The 20,225-nt window shown below is 39.0% G+C and overlaps 1 protein-coding gene across 3 annotated transcripts; it reads right to left on the bottom strand.

Moving 5' to 3' along the window:
- Positions 1–709: 709 nt before the first annotated feature.
- On the bottom strand, positions 710–17,800 carry flot2b (flotillin 2b). Of its 3 annotated transcripts, XM_017491395.3 has the most exons (12): positions 14,952–15,033; positions 14,164–14,383; positions 10,743–10,986; positions 10,355–10,445; positions 9,595–9,718; positions 9,375–9,493; positions 8,898–9,011; positions 8,684–8,803; positions 6,920–7,134; positions 6,597–6,780; positions 6,147–6,296; positions 710–2,555 (listed from the first exon to the last, which is right to left on the bottom strand). In XM_017491395.3, the coding sequence occupies exons 4-12, from the start codon at positions 10,427–10,429 to the stop codon at positions 2,517–2,519; spliced, it is 1,140 nt and encodes a 379-aa protein (XP_017346884.1). In that variant the 5' UTR covers positions 10,430–10,445; positions 10,743–10,986; positions 14,164–14,383; positions 14,952–15,033; the 3' UTR covers positions 710–2,516. The 3 variants fall into 3 exon arrangements, with proteins under 3 accessions (XP_017346884.1, XP_017346883.1, XP_017346885.1); XM_017491394.3 differs by lacking the exons at positions 10,743–10,986; positions 14,164–14,383 and adding an exon at positions 17,577–17,800; XM_017491396.3 differs by lacking the exon at positions 10,743–10,986.
- Positions 17,801–20,225: the final 2,425 nt, after the last annotated feature.

Genomic DNA, 20,225 nt, shown 5'->3' with positions numbered 1-20,225 from the left:
ATCCTGCAAATTCATGCTATGTGCTGGATTTTATGAACTCGATAATCGGAGTGCTGTCCATATATCTTTGGACATGGTGATTGGTAGCTCAGTGGTTAAGACGCTGGACTACTGATTATAAGGTTGTGAGTTCAAATTCCAGCACTGCCAAGCTGCCACTAGTGGGCCCTTCAACAAGGCCTTTAACCCTCATATGCTCAATTGTATAAAAAAAAAAAAAAGAGAGATAAATGGAAGTCGCTCAGGATAAGAGCGTCTGCCAAAATGCCGTAAAATGTAGTGTATATACACCTAAAACGGTGCATGCTGTTACTTTTAAATCTTTTCATCTCCATAAAAAAATACATATTAGAAGGTCCAAAAGGTAAGGTACCACCCCAGTGGCAAGGACAGGTACAGTTTTGTACCCTTAATTCTGAGTTATAGTTAGTGCAGAGTTACAGGTACAGTTTAGTATCCTGTTTCTTCTGTTTGGAGGAAAAATCTTGAGACTCTGTGGTGTTGTTGCTGTGCTGTTTAACACCGATAGACAGCTGGTTATCTACCTGATTTATTACTGTTTGTAGTAGTAGGACCGGTTAGGTTTGCTTCCCTGCGGTTTCTAAAATCAGAAGCGTCGTCACGTTATTTCCGTAATTCACGCGTAAAGATTTTTGTCTTTTTTTTACGTTCCCGTTACTCATCTTCGAATGAATCCGTACAGACTGAGCACTTAACACTTATTTTTATTTGAACACACATGCAAAAGAACCATGCAACAGTTAAACGTCAGTAAAAATGTTGGTACATTTTAGGATAAGGTCTGATATACGACACAAAAAAAAATAAATAAATAAATAAAAAAAACACATTTTGACAGTGGAGTTTTAGCTTTGAAGAAACTTCATAATTTCAAAAGCATAACAATACGTTTCAGAGGAAAACGCCATACAAATGACGTATGGATCCATCATGCTATGGCTTTAACAGTCCTGACTGTGTGGAGACCAAAGCTCGATATAAACGCAGTATTAACTCAAATCAGTCGTGAAAATGGATGGAGCCTGGTTGTAGAAAATCTCCACTTTAATTGAAGAGCAGGCTTAAATGCTGACTTTTTTTTTAAGCAAATGTTCTGTCAAAAAAGCAAAGTGAATGTTTGCCACTATTGTTCACTATGTGTGTGTGTGTGATTGGTTTTCGGTCTCACCAAAATGACTCCTCTAAGAACAAATAACTGATGTCTTGGCTTCATTGTCTGTAATCAACATTAGTTTATAAGAAAAATAAAACAACAAGGATATAACCGTTACTTCCTTTCACAGCACAACTGAGTGTAGCATAATATCCATCGACAAACTCAGAAAGAAGAAGAAAAGACATACATTTCACAGTGACAGACCACATATATCGTGTAGAAACTTTTATGAAGACACACACAGTATGATGTGACACATGGTGTTAGTGTATAACAAAAATGAATAAATAAAAATATATCTATAGCGGCAGTTCTGCATGTAAGGTTCTGCAGTTGTAACAGGGAAGGTTGTCAGTTCAAATAGCAGCAAGGTCCTTAACCCTCCACTGCTCAAGCGGTGTATTTGGAATGTATTTTGGATTAAAACAATTTGCTATGTGTAATGTAAATAGTGTCATACTGGCAACTTCTGATTGCTCACTTATTCAGCAGATTGACAGATGGTCATCCTGGGACTTCCTGTAACTAGAATCAGATCACCGACATTAGACTCTGCGATCCTTTGACATCCCATAATTGCATCTCACAATAGAGAAAACCTCCCAATCTGTAACACATCGTACCCCCTGGCCATTCGCCTTCTAAAGCGGAAAAATAACCTCATAACAGTGGCGGTGTTTTCCAAAATGCATTATGAGAATACATTAATCCCTACAATGTCATTCACTCGCTCGCTAATAAAAACGCAGAGTCGGTCGAAACCGCTTTAAACGTTAGCGAAAGAGACTAGACTCGTGAGTTCGTATCTAGATAAATCATCCAGCTAACGATATAGGCTGAACGAGAAGTATAAAGAAGTAGCACTTGGTTGATTGCATTTAAGAGTACAAGACCAGAGAATTCGCTGCCTTAAAATAGTACTGTGTAGACTTGAATGCAAGTGGCAATTTCAGCATTTCCTGAATAACTGCAAGCTCGGTAACATGAGCAGCTGCATCGCAGGCAGCTAAAAGCATCATAAAAATACAACAAAAATAAATAACCGATGAAACAGGTTCACATGCGTGTAAAATACAACGCTACGATGAAAAATTCTGCATGTCAGGATCTTTCAATATGTACCCCGATCAGTCACGAATAAATAACAACATATAAACATGAACAGGAAATGAGGAGCAGCAGTACATGCAAATATTCTGGTCCTATAAAACATTAAGGCACCAGAGGTATCGAAAAACATTTCTGGACTTCGCGGTTTTGACTTTTGAGTGTTCCGAAGGCATTCATAGTGAGTGCATAAATCATATTGGGAGGAAGAGGGATAGAACTCGATCACATCTCAGGCTTGAGCGCTGGTCATCTTCTGCAGCAGAGGGATCTGTCGAAGGGGAAGATGATCAAATTAGCACTGATCTTTTGGTTCGGCATTATTACTAGTCATGGGATTCTGCGTAGATAACAGGAGGAGTGTGCATCAAAATGTTGAGACAATTTTTAAGCACATTTCTGAAAGTTCAGTAAAACAAGTTGAGTAATTCAATCAACTAGCACAAATACTGTGAAGAAGATAGAAAGGATTTGACTATATAATAATATCATATAAATATAATAGCGCACCTATTATGGGTTTGGAACGTGCCTAATTTTGTTTGAAAGGTCTCATACAATAGATTTACATGCATCCAAGTTCAAAACACACTTTAATGTGCTCATCATTTAAACTGCAGTATTACCTTTCCCCCAGTGATTCAAACGACTCGTTAAATGATTCGTTCTAAAGAATTCATTCTAAACTCATTCTTTCAGAGAGCATACTCTGCTCTGATTGGTCAGACGTCCCAGTCTGTTGTGATTGGTCTACCGCTGTCAGCGTGTTTCAAAAAGGAAACGACCACTACTGTAAACTCCGTCTGTTCACGAGCAGCCAATGAAGATCAGAGGCTGGGGCTTTTTGTTACAAACCTACGTAGGTGATTACAGGAAGTAAGTCTGGAATCACTAACGACTCGTTTCAGTTGTTCAGAATCGATTCCTTCTTTTGGGAGTCAATAACTCTGTTTTTTTTTTTTTCACTTTGATTTTTGAAACTTTGCAGACTTTTTACATTCAAAAGCAGCTCTACATGATAACACACTACATGAAAGGTAATATTTGAAAAACCATAATAGGTGCACTTTAAAGAAATCAGAAACAGAGCCACCCAAGTCTGAGCCTCATAACCATTCCTTAAGTGTTTGCTTGTTTGTTTATATTTTATCATTGAAATCAGGCCTATATATTTTTAAATATAGTAATTTATTGTGCATATTTTGATGTCATAACAGATGCCCGGTGATATAACAGTGTTATTAACATTAACGTAATGGTAATGAGACGTGTCAAAGTTTGATGTCATAACAGATTACGCTTATGCTACACAGGGTCTCAGGGAGCCTGGAGCCTATCCCAAGAAACTCGGGGTACAAGGCAGGGGACACCCTGGAGGGGGTGCCAACCCAACGCAGGGCACAATCTCACACTCACTGAACCCTTTGATTTGGAAATGCCAATCAGCTTACCAACCCCAGGGGTGTGAGGCAAACATGCTAATCACTAAACCCCCGTGCCCCCCCCCCCCCCCCCCCCAATCCTTTATAACAATATCCTAGCCTATTTGTAAATCCATGTGTAAGACTGCTTACATCACGGTTATCAAGGTAGCCCGTTTCTCACTGAACGCACTGGTTTCTTTCTTTTTTCCTGCCCTGCTCTTCTCATCCCCTAAACATATTGATGCTGTTCCTGAATATAAAACAGTATTTACATGCTTCCTTGGCCTTTGTAAATTCAGAAGTTCACAGTCGGTTCACATCATCCCCGTAACCACGAGAACGCTCACGATTGGTGGAAATGCTCCGAGTATAGAGCAGAAACAAAGAAACAAGAGGTACATGGCTGTTTCATTATATTTATAGCATAGTGTTTTTCTTTTATGCTCCAATCTACAAACTGTTTTCTTTTCTTATGTGTGATCACTTTATGGCCGCCTTCTCTAATTAAATTTGTCAACTACCAATCACTAGATTCATAATTCTAAATGTTTAGTGAGCTGCTGTTAATCTTCTAATTTGTAGAAAAAGTTAGTAAAATGTCAATATTATTTTGAATAATATTAGCTTCTTTCACGAACGGTCTAAAAATGACGTTATCTGCGTTTTCTCCAAATGAGATAGATTATCAGCATCTATCAAGGATTATCACAGATTAGTCATCATGATTATATCGTTCTATCACTCAGTCCTACTAACTATAGAACAGATTGTCATTATTGTGTCAAAAATGCACTCTATGCCCATAAGTATTGTGGACACCCAACCATTACTTCCATATGTGCTTGCTGAACATCTCATTCCAGATTTCGTTCCCCTTCGCTGTTATAATTGAAGCATTCTTCTAGGAAGACTTTCGACTAGATTTTGAAGCGTGGCTGTGGGGATTTGAACATTCAGCCTCGAGAGCATTAGTGAGGTCAGGCACTGATGAGGAGGCCTGGGGTGCAATCAGAATTTCAAATTATCCCACAGGTGTTCAGTGGTGTTGAGGTCAGGGCTCTGTGCAGGACACTCGAGTTCTTCCACTCCAACCTTGGCAAACTATATCTTCATGGATCTCGCTTTGTGCACAGGGTAGGCTTGCTGCAATAGTGTTCCCGGTGTTACACGGTGTTCAGCTGCACACCGATTACATCCCTTGCCCAGCGCAGCACCGACCACACTGTCGTTTTACCTTTTCTTGGAAAAAAAAAATCATTTAGTTCAGTTACAGAACGGACGCTACAATTAAAAACTGAACGCGTCTGCTCGATTCAGCATGAGTCGAGTCGCAGCACAGACCAGCAGGAGTCGGATTTCATTCAGCACGTAAGGAGAGTGAGGTGAGCTGACTGACAACACGATGGTGGAAGACTTGGTTTAAAAAGCTCTATGTTTGATATAAGCGAGTTTGTCATTGTACTGTTTTTGTTGTGTTTCTCATTAAGAATAATAACGAACCCACCATTCAAGCAACTGCTTGCCCCAGAAGCAAATTTGAAAGCGAAAGTAAAATTGAAGGGAAACTGTAACACAACAGCAAACAAAGGCATCCCATACATCTCTTGTGCTTCGAAGCTTGAGGCAACAGTTTGGCGAAGAAACACATATGGATGTAATGGTCAGGTGTCCACACACTTTTGGCCAGGTTTATCAGGTTAAAGTGTCATATGTCTGCCAAAGTTTAAAAAAAAAGGGGGGGGGGGTTGCTTATCTAGAGTTCCAGTCATCTGAAGACGTACAAGCTTGAGAAACTAAAAAGCAACTACATACAGTGAATATATATGATGTCATAACATTGTGTCACATAGTTACAAAATGTCTTAATCCATATGATTAGAGCACACTTGACAATCGGTTTTGACATCAAACATTTTGACAAGTGCTGATAATAGTAACAAAACATTAACTTCAATAATACAATTTATGACAGCACGTCAGGTATGACGTGTATTACATGCTTGCATACGTTATGACTCAGGATAAAATGTTACTGGATGTGGACCTGGATCAGTGGAATTTGTCAAGTCCTGCAAAACCTTTAGCTTTTCTTCCCCAGCTGGTTAACTAATCTGATATAGATCTTATGGCAGCTGTGGCTCTGGTGGTAGAGCGGGTTCTCCTGTAGGGTTGACGGTTAGTTTCCCGGCCCACATGACTGAACCCCAAGTTGCTCCACATGGCAAGCTAATGCCTTGCATGGCAGCTCTGCTACCACTGGTGTGTGTGTGAATGGGTGAATGAGAACTAGTGTAAAGCGTTTTGGAACTGCTAAGGTTAAAAAAAAAAAAAAGCGCTATAAGTGCAGAACATTTACCATTCTTAATACACGAGTATGCAGTTGCTGACATGGCCGCCTGCTGTGTCATCACTTAAAACCTAATTCCATCCATTCTCACCTTGGACAGATCCACTCCTGTAAGAGCATTCACGGTCACAGGCAGCTCAGCCAATAGCCGACTCACTTCCCCCGTCACTTTGTTGCCTTCTCCGCTTAGAATCACGATCTCACTGGTTTTGGCCAGAGGTGCAGCCACTTTGCCAGCAATCTGCAAATATACACACACACCCCCTCAGAGATCAGCAACATTATCACCAAAATCAGAATATGAAGGAGATCAGGCATTCACCTCATTCTAAACGTTTACCACTAGTTAACTAGTAAAGTCAGCTGGACTCATGTCTGATCAATTTCATCCTAATCAGAGGTTTGAGTGTTGGAATTGGGCTTTAATTCCATGTTCAACACTCAAACCTATGATTTTGTGGATCAGATAAGTAGGATGAAATTGATCAGACATGAGTCCAGTTGACTTTACTAGTTAACTAGTAGTAAACAGATCCTTCACCTTCGGCAGTGCCTCTAAGACCAGGGCGGTCTGGGCTGCGTCTCCATACTGCTGGTAGGCTTCTGCCTTCAGTCTCATTTTCTCTGCCTCGGCTTTGCCAACCGCCTCGATAGATTTGGCCTCCGCCTCGCCGATCTTCCGGATCTTCTCCGCCTCTGCACTTGCGAGCAACACCTTCTTAATCCTTTTGCGCAAAAGAAATGCTTCGGTCATTGCGAACGTCGCCAATTCGATTAGAAGGAGGACAAACACAACGAACGGGATTTGCATTGCAGCAAGCTGGCAAGAAACAAAGTGAGGCGTCGGTTTAAAAGTGAACTCACTTCTGGCCCTCAGCCAGCTGCTGCATCTTGAAGGCCTCAGCCTCGGCTGGACGTTTGACTGTAGCGATCAGCTCCTTCTCTGTCCTGTCGATCTCTTTCTCCTCGATGGTAATCTGCTTCTTCCGCTGCACCACCTCAATCTCGATCTCCTCCAGACGGATCTTCTGCTCCTCCTTGGCTGCCTGGAGCTCGTACGCCAGCTGAGACTCTGCTTTCTGCTCAGTGAAAAACAAGCAAACAAACAAAAAAGGTGGATATTGTGGTCAATGTACATTTGAGCTACCTGAGCTCATATTTTTCCACAGTGTAATTAAACTTCTTATAAAAACAGTACTATTCAATTCTCAATTCTGATTGGTCCGAAGGCGTTGATTAATTGCTTTATAATAGCAGCTGTGACAGTAGTGCTGGCTGCAAAGCAAATCACAGGATTAACTTAATGCGCTCTTCCTGATATGATTTCTTTTCTATAGTAACAGCTTACACGGGGATTTGTATGGCGGACACTCCATTCTAACAAATTTTAAAAAGTGTCTTTACGTTTATTCCTGGAAGACATGAGTCAAGCTCATGTCAGCTTTCAGCATTTTATAACTGTCCTTTAAACAGTTCTTACAGATATGGAAAAGTCTTCAGGACAGAGCGCTCGGCACGTTCTGTCTCGTTAGGTAACATAGTGTTTATAGCTGCTCTCCCAAAAATGACAGCAGGAATGAACTTGTCTCGCGGACATTTAATTAGCATGTGAACTAGAGGTCGATCGTTTTTGCAGATTAATCAGCACTGATAACCGATTGCGGGAACGATCGGTCATCTGCAAAAATCCACACAGATTTTCCCGGGTGTGTCTGTCGCAGGAGTGGCTGAGAAGAGTCCGCTGGCATTATACCGCACGAGAGCGGCCTCTAGAGGCGAAATAAAATATATCACTGACAAATACATTTTTGTTGTGTTATTTGAAGTGCTGTTTTAATTCATTTTGGATGTCTCTATTTTTGTTATTTTGGAGTGTTGCTTTTTGGTTCAGTTTGGATGTACATCTTTTATTTACTTTAATATTTATTGATAGTTAATATATATTATAGTTATTTCATTTTAAAGAAAGGACAGTCTGTACTGTTTATTTTTGTAATAAAATTCAGCAGTATTTTACTGTTATTTTATTTTTAAAAATTTTAAACTATTATTTGATTTTTGTAATAAAATTCAGCAGTATTTTACTTTGAGTGTTGCTATTAAATAATTTTTTTTTTTTAAATTAGTTGATTAATCAGTTATCGGCATGTAATGCCCAACTTAGTTCTTGGTTAAAATTTTAAAAATAAATAAATAAAATAAATAAATCGGTCATCCTCTAATGTTAACATAATATATCAGATTAAATTTAAAAAATAATTTTAAAAAAATTATAATTGCAAATATAAGGAGTATAAGGAGAATCAAATATAGAAAAATAATCTTCACTATCTTCAGATTTTATTTCTTACTAAATTCATGCACACAGTCTGAGCCTCAGCACATCACAGTCACGAATCTGAATAACACCAGGACAATATTTTTCTTAAATAATAAAAGAAATTGATTTTACTCATCACTTCCTATTGTGTAACACTCATGCGTTCACACTATGAAACTTCAGTTTAACTGCCTCTTAGACTGCACTGTATTTTACATGACATGCTATGTGCTGTTGCATGTATGTCAGATGTTCTTATGCAAACTCCTCTTATTGTGTATAAACAGTTTCTGAGGATTTAACCTGACCTTGGTGTTCACTTCCTGGTTAAATGCCGCTTTTTGCAGCTCCAGCTCCCTCTTGGAGTCGGCCATTTTGGTGTCGGCTAAGAACTTCACGTCCATCATTTCTCTCTTGCACTCGGCTTCCTGGGCAGGGCAAACGGAGAAGTACGTTTGAAATGACGGAAGCCGTGATTGAACAGCTCCGTGCTGGAACTATTTCAGCTAAAAGTGCTCTTACTCTAATTCCGGCGTCTCTTTCTGCTTCAGCTACACCGATGCGGGCGTCCCTCTGCACGGCAGCCGTCTGCGTCTTCCCCAGCGAGCTCAGGTAGTCCAGCTTATCGTAAACGTCCTGCAGGAAAACACCAGCGCTTACGGTCGACTACATATTTTTCAGGAGAGATTTTTACGATTTTCTAACGATAAATTTATTTCAACCAATAATTCTGTCCTGCATCTTTATTACTCAGGCTTCACTGGTTTCTACTTAGAAATTTTGATTTTCATTATCGCGGTAGGATCTAGAAGCCTGTTTGTGTTCATTCTCCACATGAGCACATCAGATGAAGTGATGTTGAAATTAGCATAAAAAGAAGATCTTGAGCACAACACAAATACAAACATCGGGATGAAAGAATGAAAGGAATTATTTTGGATACGGTGATGTTTGATGCGAGTATACAGGCCAGATCTTCGCTGCCGCTTCAGAACTCACTTTGATGGTAAAGCTCAGGATCTCGATGCCCATTCGGCCCACATCAGGTGCTGCAACCTCACGCACCAGCTGGGCAAATTTGTCCCTGTCCTGGTAGATTTGTTCAACTGTTAAAGTGCCTGTGAATTATTTAAAAAACAAGCAACAGAACATTTTCAAAGCTTCAAAATAGAACAACAAAATCAGAAAATATAACCAGATATGGTGGTAAATGTTTCACCTAATATTGAGCGTAAATGCCCTTCCAGTGTTTGCAAGACCACAGCCTTGATTTCCATAACGGACTTCCCCAAAAACTGCTCACAAGCAATAGCCAGCAAGTCGCGGTCAATCATAACCTTCACCTAATCAATATCGGAGTACAGGGATGTGGAATATTTATTCATCTATATGCATGATAAATATTCTTGTGTTCAGTTCATGTTATATAACTAGCGATGATGTGAATATAATACACTGCCCTCTAGAGGTATAACAAACAAAACAAAAAAAAACCTCTGGTCATGATTTGATTGGATTCACAATACCGGCTTCACGATTCAATTAGATTCTTAGAATATTTTTGAACAAACATCTTGGTGCAGAAAAATGATGACTTATTTGTGCGTATTCGTCAAATTGCTTTTTAAGAAGTTTTAAACACTGAAGCAAAATGTACTACAGGTATCTTAAAAATAAACAAAGTGATAAATTCTCTGAATAATCAAAGGATTCTGACCCGGGGAAAATGATCGACTGAAACGTAACGAGCTTCGTAGCAGTGTCACTCTGAGGTATTATTTTAAGTAGCTCCGTACTCAGCCTCGTTCTCGGGCACTGTAGATGGCAGCGGCACAAGGTGACGCTTGCGTTCGATACTTTTTGGCACAAATTGAATTCAATTATATAGACACGATGTGAATCGCAAATTCCCACAGTGCACATGGTCACATTTTCACATGGCATCATTACACCCCTAATGCCATCATGTCTTTGCATACCTGAGCCACTCCGGTGACTGTAATGGCCACGCCTTCTGCCGTCTCCACACTTTCACACTTGGGTTGTAAAGTCATAATCTCAAGTGTAAGTCTGTGGGAGGAAAAAAAAAAAACCCCCATCAGTGTTATATAAGGCCATTTGGTAGTTACTATGGCGTCCTGTGGATGATGTGAAAAATAAGTATAATAAGAGCTGTTAAGCTCGTCAAACGGTGTTGACCACCTGGAGTTTATGATGTTTTATTACAGCTTTTTACCACAGCGCATGATGATCGATATTCTAGAACAGCAGCTCTGACGGCACGATCGGCCACAAAGCAAAACACAGGTCGATGTTAAATGTGCTTATTCCATTATGTTATTGTTTCTATAGCAACAAGTAACTCACATGGATTTGTATGGCAGACTCTCTACGTACTGTAATCCAAGTCTAACAGAAAACAGATTTTATTTAACAAAGATGGTGAGGCTTTCTGTAAGGAGAGGTTTATTTAGCATTTTTGGAAGGAGTCTCCAGTGTCAGCGCTTTGTAACAGTCAGAGGTAAAGCTGCTCCGTTTACTGTTTCCATTACGAGAGAGTCTTAAGGAGGGAGGATGCGGTGTTTTGCGGTTTCTCTGATTTTCTTATTACCTTAGAGAAAGGGAGGAAAAGACTGTTTATATCTGCTATAGAATAAGTGAAATAACAGAGAAGCTAACACGTTTTTATAAAATGTTACACAACATTTAATATAGCTACAGTGGTGCGTGAAAGTGTCTGCATCCTTTAGAATAATGTCTCTCTAAATATATTATATATATAAATGCATAAATATGACCTAAAACATCATCAGATTTTCACACAGGTCCAAAAGGTAGTCAGGGAGAACCCAATTAAACAAATGAGAAAAAATATTATACTTGGTCATTTATTTACTAAGTAAAATGATCCGATATTACATAACTATGAGTGGCAAAAGTATGTGAACCTCTAGGACAGTTAATTTGAAGGTGAAATTAGAGTCAGGTGATTTCAGTCAATGGGATGACAATCAGGTGTGAGTGAGTGAGCGCCCTGTTTTATTTAAAGAACAGGGATCTATCAGAGTCTGATCTTCACAACGCATGTGTGGAAGTGTATCACAGCACAAACAAAGGAGATTTCTGAGGACCTCAGAAAAAGAGTGGAAAATGTTGCAAAACCATCTCTAAAGAGTTTGGACTCCACCAATCCACAGTCAAGACCATCGTTACCCTCCCTGGGAGTGGTCGACCAATAAAGATCACGCCAAGAGCAACCAAGGGTAACTTCTAAGCAACTAAAGGCCTCTCTCAGATTGGCTAATGTTAAATGTTCATGAGTCCACCATCAGGAGAACACTGAACAATAATGGTATGTGTGGCAGGGTTGCAAGGAGAAAGCCACTGCTCTCCAAAAAGAACATTGCTGCTCTTCTGCAGTTTGCTCAAGATCACATGGACCAGCCAGAAGGCTAATGGAAAACTGTTTTGTGGACGGATGAGACCAAAATAAAATTTTGGTTTAAATGAGAAGGGTTACGTTTGAAGAAAAGAGAAAGTGGGTCATGCAGCAAGACAACGACCCTAAGCACACAAGTCGTTCTACAAAAGAATGGTTAAAGAAGAATAAGTTAATGTTTTAAAATGACCAAGTCAAAGTCCCGACCATAATCCAATAGAAATGTTGTGGAAGGACCTGAAGAAAGCAGTTCATGTGAGGAAACACACCAACATCCCAGAGCTGCAGCTGTTCTGTACTGAGGAACGGGATAAAATTCCTCCAAGCCGATGTGCAGGACTGATCAACAGTTACCGCAAATTTTTAGTTGCAGTTATTGCTGCACAAGGGGGTCACACCAGACATTGAAAGCAAAAATTCACATACATTTGCCACTCACAGATATGTAATATTGGACCATTTTCCTCAATAAATAAATGACCAAATATAATATATTTGTTTCATTGGTTTATTGGGTTCTCTTTAACTACTTGTAGGACTTTGTGTGAAAATCCAGTGATGTTTTATGTCATATTTATCCAGAGGTATAGAAATTTCTCAAGGGTTCACAAACTTTCAAGCAGCAACTGATGAAACATCAGACTAGGCAATTATTAAAAATTGCAATCGTTGGCAAATTGCTGTGGTATAAGTGGAACAAAACACTCCAGGACATGTTTTTACTGAAAAACTAATCATACTTTTAACTTTGATTGTAACAGTAACTATTCCTCATATACAGTCCTCTCCGAAAGTATTGGAACGGCAAGGCCAATTCTATTGTTCTGTTATACATTGATGGCATTTAGGTTCAAAATTATAATATGAGACGGCAGATGAGAATTTCAGCTTTCATTTCCTCATATTTACATCTAGATGTGTTAAACAACTTAGAACATGGTAACTTTTATTTGAACCCACCCATTTTTTCAAGTGATCAAAAACATTGGAACATGTGAAGGATAGGTGTTTCTTGCTGCCCAGGTGTGTCCTGTTAAATTGATTGTTTAAAGAATGAATAGCTCTGAATGTCTACTCTTGTTTTGAGTCCCAGGTTTCAACTGTGAAGACTGCATTTGTAGTTAAAAAGGATAAGCCAACATGTAGACCAGAGAACGGTCAATGGGAGAAAAGCAAGCCATTTTGAAGCTGAGTAAGACGGAATTACATGTTGGAATGTCCTGAAAAAGAAAGAAACCACTGGTGGAGTGAGCAACAGCTGATGACCCAAACCGAAAAACAACAGTCAGTGTCATCACCAACAACCTGCATAGAGCAAGGCTTAAGGGATCACCATCCACCATTTGAAGAAGACTTCAAGAACAGAAATATAGAGGCCATACCTCAAGAAGTAAGCATTGGAAGGACAGATTGGAATTCACAAAGAAATACAGAGATGAGCCACAAAAGTTCTGGAACCAAGATGAACCTCTACCAAAGTAATGGAAAGGTCAAAGTGTGAAGAAAGAAAGGATCTGCTCACGATCCAAAACATATGAGTTAATCTGTGAAACATGGTGGAGGTAGCGTCATGGCAGCAGCAGAATCAATTCAGAAGTTTACAGGAACATTTTTTTCTGTGAATTTACAGAGAAATGCATTCAAATAAAATTTTGCTCGCCTTAAAAATTGGCCGGTCTGATACAAAAGGTTATGTTTTATGTTGTTTAACACATCTAGATGTAAATACCAGGAAATAAAAACCGAAACCCTAAACTCTCATATTTATCTTTTGATCTCAAACCCAAATCTCTTTGGTATACCGCACAAACAAATGAATCGGTCTTGCTGTTCCAATAGTTTTGCAGGGGGCTGTATAATTGCCACAGAAAATGATACATAAATAAGGGAAGTTAAATCTTTGTGGCTCTCAGTCCCTAATGCGACTCTAAATGAGCGCTTTATTAAAAACTTAAAACTATAGATGATGTACCCAGACAGCTCTAGTATTGACGGTAAAACGTAAACATGGGATGTGCTAGAAGTGTCTAATTACAAGAACTTTGCCCTTTTCTGATTAGATTTGATCGAGACTGTTCCAATAAAAGATATTCATTTGTAAAATGTCTCATTAAGCATTTTATAATAAACATTTCTCAGTTCACTTACACTTGGTTAGATATTCTCCATGGTTAGATATTCAAATTTGGCATTTAAAGTGTTTAAAATAAGGTCACTTATACAGAACGGCTAAAACAGACACCATTATTATCTAAAAATACATTTAACTTGACAAGAAGTATACATTTAATTTTTATTAAGTTAGACTTTTAAAATGGTAGAAGTACATAACTGGATGTTGACACCTACTACAAAATTTTACGGGTGGTGGCCGACGTGTCTAGGAGTTTTTAATCTGGTCCACCCCTCTGTGATGCTCAAGCTCTCAGACCACTCATCTCATAACACTCAGACATAGTGGCACAACATTCCAGATGACGGTTTCCAATAAACGCATATCAGTGTAGATGAGATATGGAGTATAGATGTATTTTTATTTGATCGCACACCCATGTTCTGCATGAATCCCCTGAGAAACAGAAAAATATGAACTTTCTAGTAACCATGTAAGAAACCATCCACCGATCTGATATTAATAGTTATACCAGAGCACAGCCAGATTATTGACTCTGATTGGTCAGAAGGTGTGCATTATATAAGGGATAATCCAAAGCTAGGTGTGCCTTCTCGTGCATGTTCCACAACATTAAGCCTAATGACAAACTATTAAAATGCACAATGGGTTATACAATAATAAATAAAACAGGGTAACTGTGATATAAGCGGAAGAGAGAGAGAGAGAGAGAGAGAGAGAGAGAGAGAGTATTTTATTGATCCCCAAGGGGAAATTTAGTGTCAACACAGCCACAATACAAGAGCAACACAAAGGACTAAAACGCACAATAAACTCCAGAAATAAGGAATAAACAAGAATAACTCTCCAGGCCGTGCTGTTCTATGAAAACAATGCACTTCAGGGTCACATCCTTACTTAACAGATACATACGTTGTTACCGAGTGCGTTTATTTGTGACTCGTTACACGCCAAAGTAATTAAGACAACTAAATCATACTAGATGACTAGGTGAGAGACTCACGTTTGTGCGTCTGAAAGGAACCACCATGCCCAAGCCCATCCACCCACGACATAGGTCTTCTGGTCCGACCCACAACAGCCACCTAGAAAACAACAACAGCCAGAACCTTCACTCAGATTTGCTAAAAGGGAAAAGTCTGTGGAATAACCTCCTTATAAAGTCTCAATTATTTACCATATATGCATTTAGTACTTTTGAAATCCCCCCATATGACTCTCTCTTATGTTTAATGGCTGGTTTTATTTCAGGTCTCACGTTCTACATGTAATTTCCTTGTATATTTTGGGACAGAATTCTGATTTAACGTACATTTTGCATGCAATACTAAACTGAAATGTTCTACTATTTTACCACGGACAACTTCTGATATTGTGAAAGTGTTAGGGTTTGCCAAAGTCACTAATGAACTACAGTCTGGAAGTATAGGAACGGCAAGGCCAGTTCTACTGTTTCTGCTATACACTGAAGATGAATATGAGACGACAGATCAGAAATTCAGCTTATTTCCTCATATTTACATCTAGACGTGTTAAACAACGTAAAACACGGCACCTTTGTTGGCAGACCACCCGATTTTTAGGTGAGCAATATTATAGGATGGTCTTAAAGTAAATTACGCTTAATATTTGGTTGCATATCCTTTGCTTGCAATAACTGCATCAAGCTGGTGACACAATGACATCACCAAACTGCTGTATTTTTTTTTGTGATGCTTGTCCAGGCTTTTACTGCAGCTTCTTTCAATTGTCATTTGTTTCAGGGAATTTCTTCCTTCAGTCTCCTCTTCAGGAGGTGAAATGCTGCTCAAAAGGGTTAAGGTCTGGTGATTGATTTGGCCAGTCTAAAACCTTCCACTTCTTCCCCCCGTTCTTTGTTGTGTAGGTGGTGTGTTTTGGGTCATTATCTTGCTGCATGATGAAGTTCCTCCTGATTAGATTAGATACATTTCTCTGTAAACTGGCAGACAGATTGTTCCTGTAAACTTCTGAATTCATTATGCTGCTACGTTCATGATTTATATCATCAATAAAGATTAGTGATCCTGTTCCAGAAGCAGCTATGCGAACCCAAGCCATGACGCTACCTCCACCATGTTTCACAGATGAGCTTGTATGTTTTGGATCACGAGCAGATCCTTTCTCCACATTTTGGCCTTTCCATCACTTTGGTAGAGGTTAGTGTAGGGCAGTGGTGGCTCAACGGTTAAGGCACTGGGTTACTGATCGGAAGGTCGGGGATTCAGGCCCCAGCACCACCAAGCTGCCACTGTTGGGCCCTTGAGTAAGGCCCTTAACCCTCTGTGCTCTGCTATCATGGCTGATCCCAACCTCCTAACATTCTAAGATATGCGAAGAAAAGAATTTCACTGTGCTGTAATGTATATGTGACTAATAAAGGCTTCTTCTTCTTCTTATCTTGGTTCCAGAACTTTTGTGGCTCATCTCTGTATTTCTTTGTGAATTCCAATCTGTCCTTCTGATGCTTACTGCTTGTGGCATGGCCTCTATATTTCTACTCTTGAAATCGTCTTCAAACGGTGGATTGTGATCCCTTCACCCCTGCCCTGTGGAAGTTGTTGGTGATGTCACTGACTGTTGTTTTTGGGTTTTTCTTCAGAACTCTCACAATGTTTCTGTTGTTTTCCTTGTCCGACCCATTCGGTGTCTGTTCCTCATTACACCAGTTGTTTCTTTCTCTTTCAGTACATTCCAAATGGTTGTATTGGCCATGCCCAATACCTGTGCATTGCCTCTGATCAGTTTTCCCTCTTTTCTCCACTTCAAAATGACTTACTTTTCTTCCAAAAAACAGCTCTCTGCTCTTCATGTTCATTTAACCTTTTGAACAACAAATGCAGTCTTCAAAGGCAAAACCCAGAGCTCGAATCAAGAGTACACACTCAGAGCGGTTACTTCTTTAACCCTCCTATCATGTTATGATCTGTTGTCTCATATTCATCTTCTGATCTTCAACACAAATTTCTTCAGTGTATCGTGAGAACAACAGAATTGGCCTGGCTGGTCCAGTACTTTCAGATGGGACTAATTTGACTCGCTAAAAGATCATTTTGTACTGATAAAATTCCAGATGGCCAACAGAACAGTAAAAAATATATATACATTTAAAAAATAATAATAATTTAAAACTCTCCTGCTCACACTTCAGTTCCCATTTCCTTTTATCTAAACAGTTGTTCTCATGAGCATCTTTTAAAAGTAATTCTAATTAAAAATATCATTGCAACTGATGCTCCTCAACTTCCATGCTGTAATACTCTCAGTGGACTATATTCCCCTGCAGTACATGTCAGTGTTATTTAAAGAAATCCATGCATATAATTACTAGATTATTACTAGATGTTTAACTTGTTTTGATTCAGAAAAACACAGAGAGGTTGAACAGCTAGCAACAGCTCAGCTTCAAGCTAAAAACAAACAAATAAACATCCCATTACAAACACACGCCTTTTATTTATAAAGACATGTATAAAATATATATTGATTCATACCTTATATTCTGGGAGGGTTTTTAAGTAGCTAGCTAAATGTAGAGTTTAGAGACTGTTAGCTTAGCTCGCTAGTTTACAGCAGAAATGAAACGGCTAATATTGCTTAGCTAACATACCTGATACAACGAGGGCTTCATTCGGTCCTACAGTCAAGCAGCTGCCCATAATCGCACGCGGTGTAGAGCAAGAAACACTGCAGATAAATCAGGAGACAGCTCGGGATTGTGTAATGATGTTTATTTATTTATTTGTTTATTTTTAATCTGCGCGACAGCAGATTACTGGAAGAAGACCTTCCAAGCACACGCACCCCACCCTGATGCGGAAATGTTTACATTCACAGATTAAATCATAAACACGCCTGACCACGCCCATTGTCACTGACTCCCCCCAGTGACGACTGGTCCCGCCCATCCCTTTCTGCTAAAATGTAGATATTCCTAAATATTCCTCTTCTTTTTTTTTTTTTACTCTGCTAAACTTTTTTACTTATAAAAATAAACATTTTTAATAATATTTGTTGTTGATAATGATGATAACGATATCAGTCATCTTGATTAGGTATTCTAGTAATCTTCTAGCTTAATCTTCTTCTAATCCTTAAAATGCCAACCCTACATTCCATCCATCCATCTTCTATACTGCTTACTCCTTTTCAGGGTCATGGGGAACCCTGGACAGGGTGCCAATCCATCACAGGATCACAAGCACATACACACTCACTCACCCATTCATACACTACGGACACTTTGGACATGCCAATCAGCCTACCACGCATTTCTTTGGATTGTGGAAGGAAACTGGAGTACCTGGAGGAAACGTGCTAAACACTAAGCCACCGTGCGCCTGTGCCAACCCTACATTAATAGATGTAAATAATTAAATAAATAAATAAATACATACATACATACATACATAATTGTAACCTTTTTTTTATGTACTCTTACACCTCTACTCTTCAAGCGATTGTGATAACATCACCTCTGCCCTGAGGAGGCTGTTGGTGATGTCACTAACTGTTGTGTTTGGGTTTTTCTTCACAGCTCTCACAATGTTCCTGTCATCAGTTGTTTTCCTTGGCCGACCTGTTCTATGTCTGGTTGTTAGTACACCAGTGGTTTATTTCTTTTTCAGGACATTACAAATTGTTGCATTGGCTATGCCCAATGTTTGTGCAATGGCTCTGATTGATTTTCCGTCTTTTCTCAGATTCAAAATGGCTTGCTTTTCTCCCATAGACAGCTCTCTGGTCTTCATGTTGGTTTATCCTTTTGAACAACAAATGCAGTCTTCACAGGTGAAACCCAGAGCTCAAACCAAGAGTAGACATTCAGAGCTGTTAATTGTTTAAACAATCAATCTAACAGGGCACACCTGGGCAACAAGAAACACCTCTCAGTCACATGTTAAAAAAAAAAAAAAAAAGAAAAAAAAAAGGGTGGGCTCAAACAAAAGGTGCCATGTTCTAAGTTGTTTAAAACATCTAGATGTATATATCAGGAAATGAAAGCTGAAATTCTGATCTATCGTCGGATATTCATCTTTTGATCTCAAACCCAAATGTATTTAGTGTGTAGCAAGAAAAGAGAGAACTGGCCTTGCTGTTCCAATACTTTCAGAGATTGGATTGCAGCGCAATGGTGCAGGGGGTCGAGTTCCAGTCTTACAGCTCCAGGGTCCCAGGGTTCGATCATGAACTCAGGTTACTGACTGTGTGGAGTTTCTGTACATGTTTTCTCCATGTCTATGTGGGATTCCTCTGCAGTTTTCTCCCACTTCCAAAAAACATGCCAGTAGGTAGATTGGCTGAGATAAATTGCCCCTAAGCGTGAATGAGTTTATGAATTTGTGTGCATGGTGTCCCATCCAGTGTGAATTCCCGCCTCATGCCTAGTGTTCCCGGGATAGGCTCCAGATCCACCATGACCACGTCAAGGATAAAGCAGTTACTGAAAGTGAGTGAGTGAGTGAGTGAGTGAACCATACATGTGTATAAATAACAAAAGAGAATGTTAGGGATAAATCCTTGGGATTCTAATGTTAGCATTTTCTATATATACATGAGTGTAATAAACTCACTGAACAGATTCTGCTTTAACCTTTTCCTTATACCCAATATCATTTACCATCCTAAAAAATAGCACTGATATGTACACATGATCAAAGCTCATGTGAACTAGGTTCTTAAAATGAGACCTGACAGATATAGCAAGTGGTCAGTGGTTTTAATATATTTTTTATGATGTTATAGAGATAGAGATCATCATCAACTATTAGGCAAGCTGTTATAGTTGTTATAAATATAATTAGGTTACATAACGATTTGACTCGTCATTTGAATTAAGCAGATTCAGTACAAAGCTCAATAACTTGAAACTGATATATAGCTGTCATTAAAAAAAAGTACTGGTAATAGTATACACACTACAAGTCATGTGGTTGAAAAGTTAAACAATTAAAGGCCCTAATGGCAACTATAAAAATTAATATGATGGAATATAGTTTCCCAGTATGCCTAATAATATATGCTAATTCTTTTAAAAGGTATTTTTTTTCACACCCGAAGGAGTCTGTGGCTCCGGAAAGTTTGTGATCTCCTGCAGTATATGAAGTGTGTATTAGTATCATTGTGATATTAGAAAGGAACAAACTTTTAAGGGATGGTAAGCAATGCAAAAATGAAACGATTCTGCAACCTGAATCCTATATACCTTTATGGAGCTTGGAAGCTTATTTGAATATGACTTATATATATTTGAATTGCA

The sequence above is a fragment of the Ictalurus punctatus genome, chromosome 17 (genome assembly GCF_001660625.3).
Source record: "Ictalurus punctatus breed USDA103 chromosome 17, Coco_2.0, whole genome shotgun sequence".
Classification (NCBI taxonomy): Eukaryota; Metazoa; Chordata; class Actinopteri; order Siluriformes; family Ictaluridae; genus Ictalurus; species Ictalurus punctatus.
This window is presented reverse-complemented; position numbering and strand designations above follow the sequence as displayed.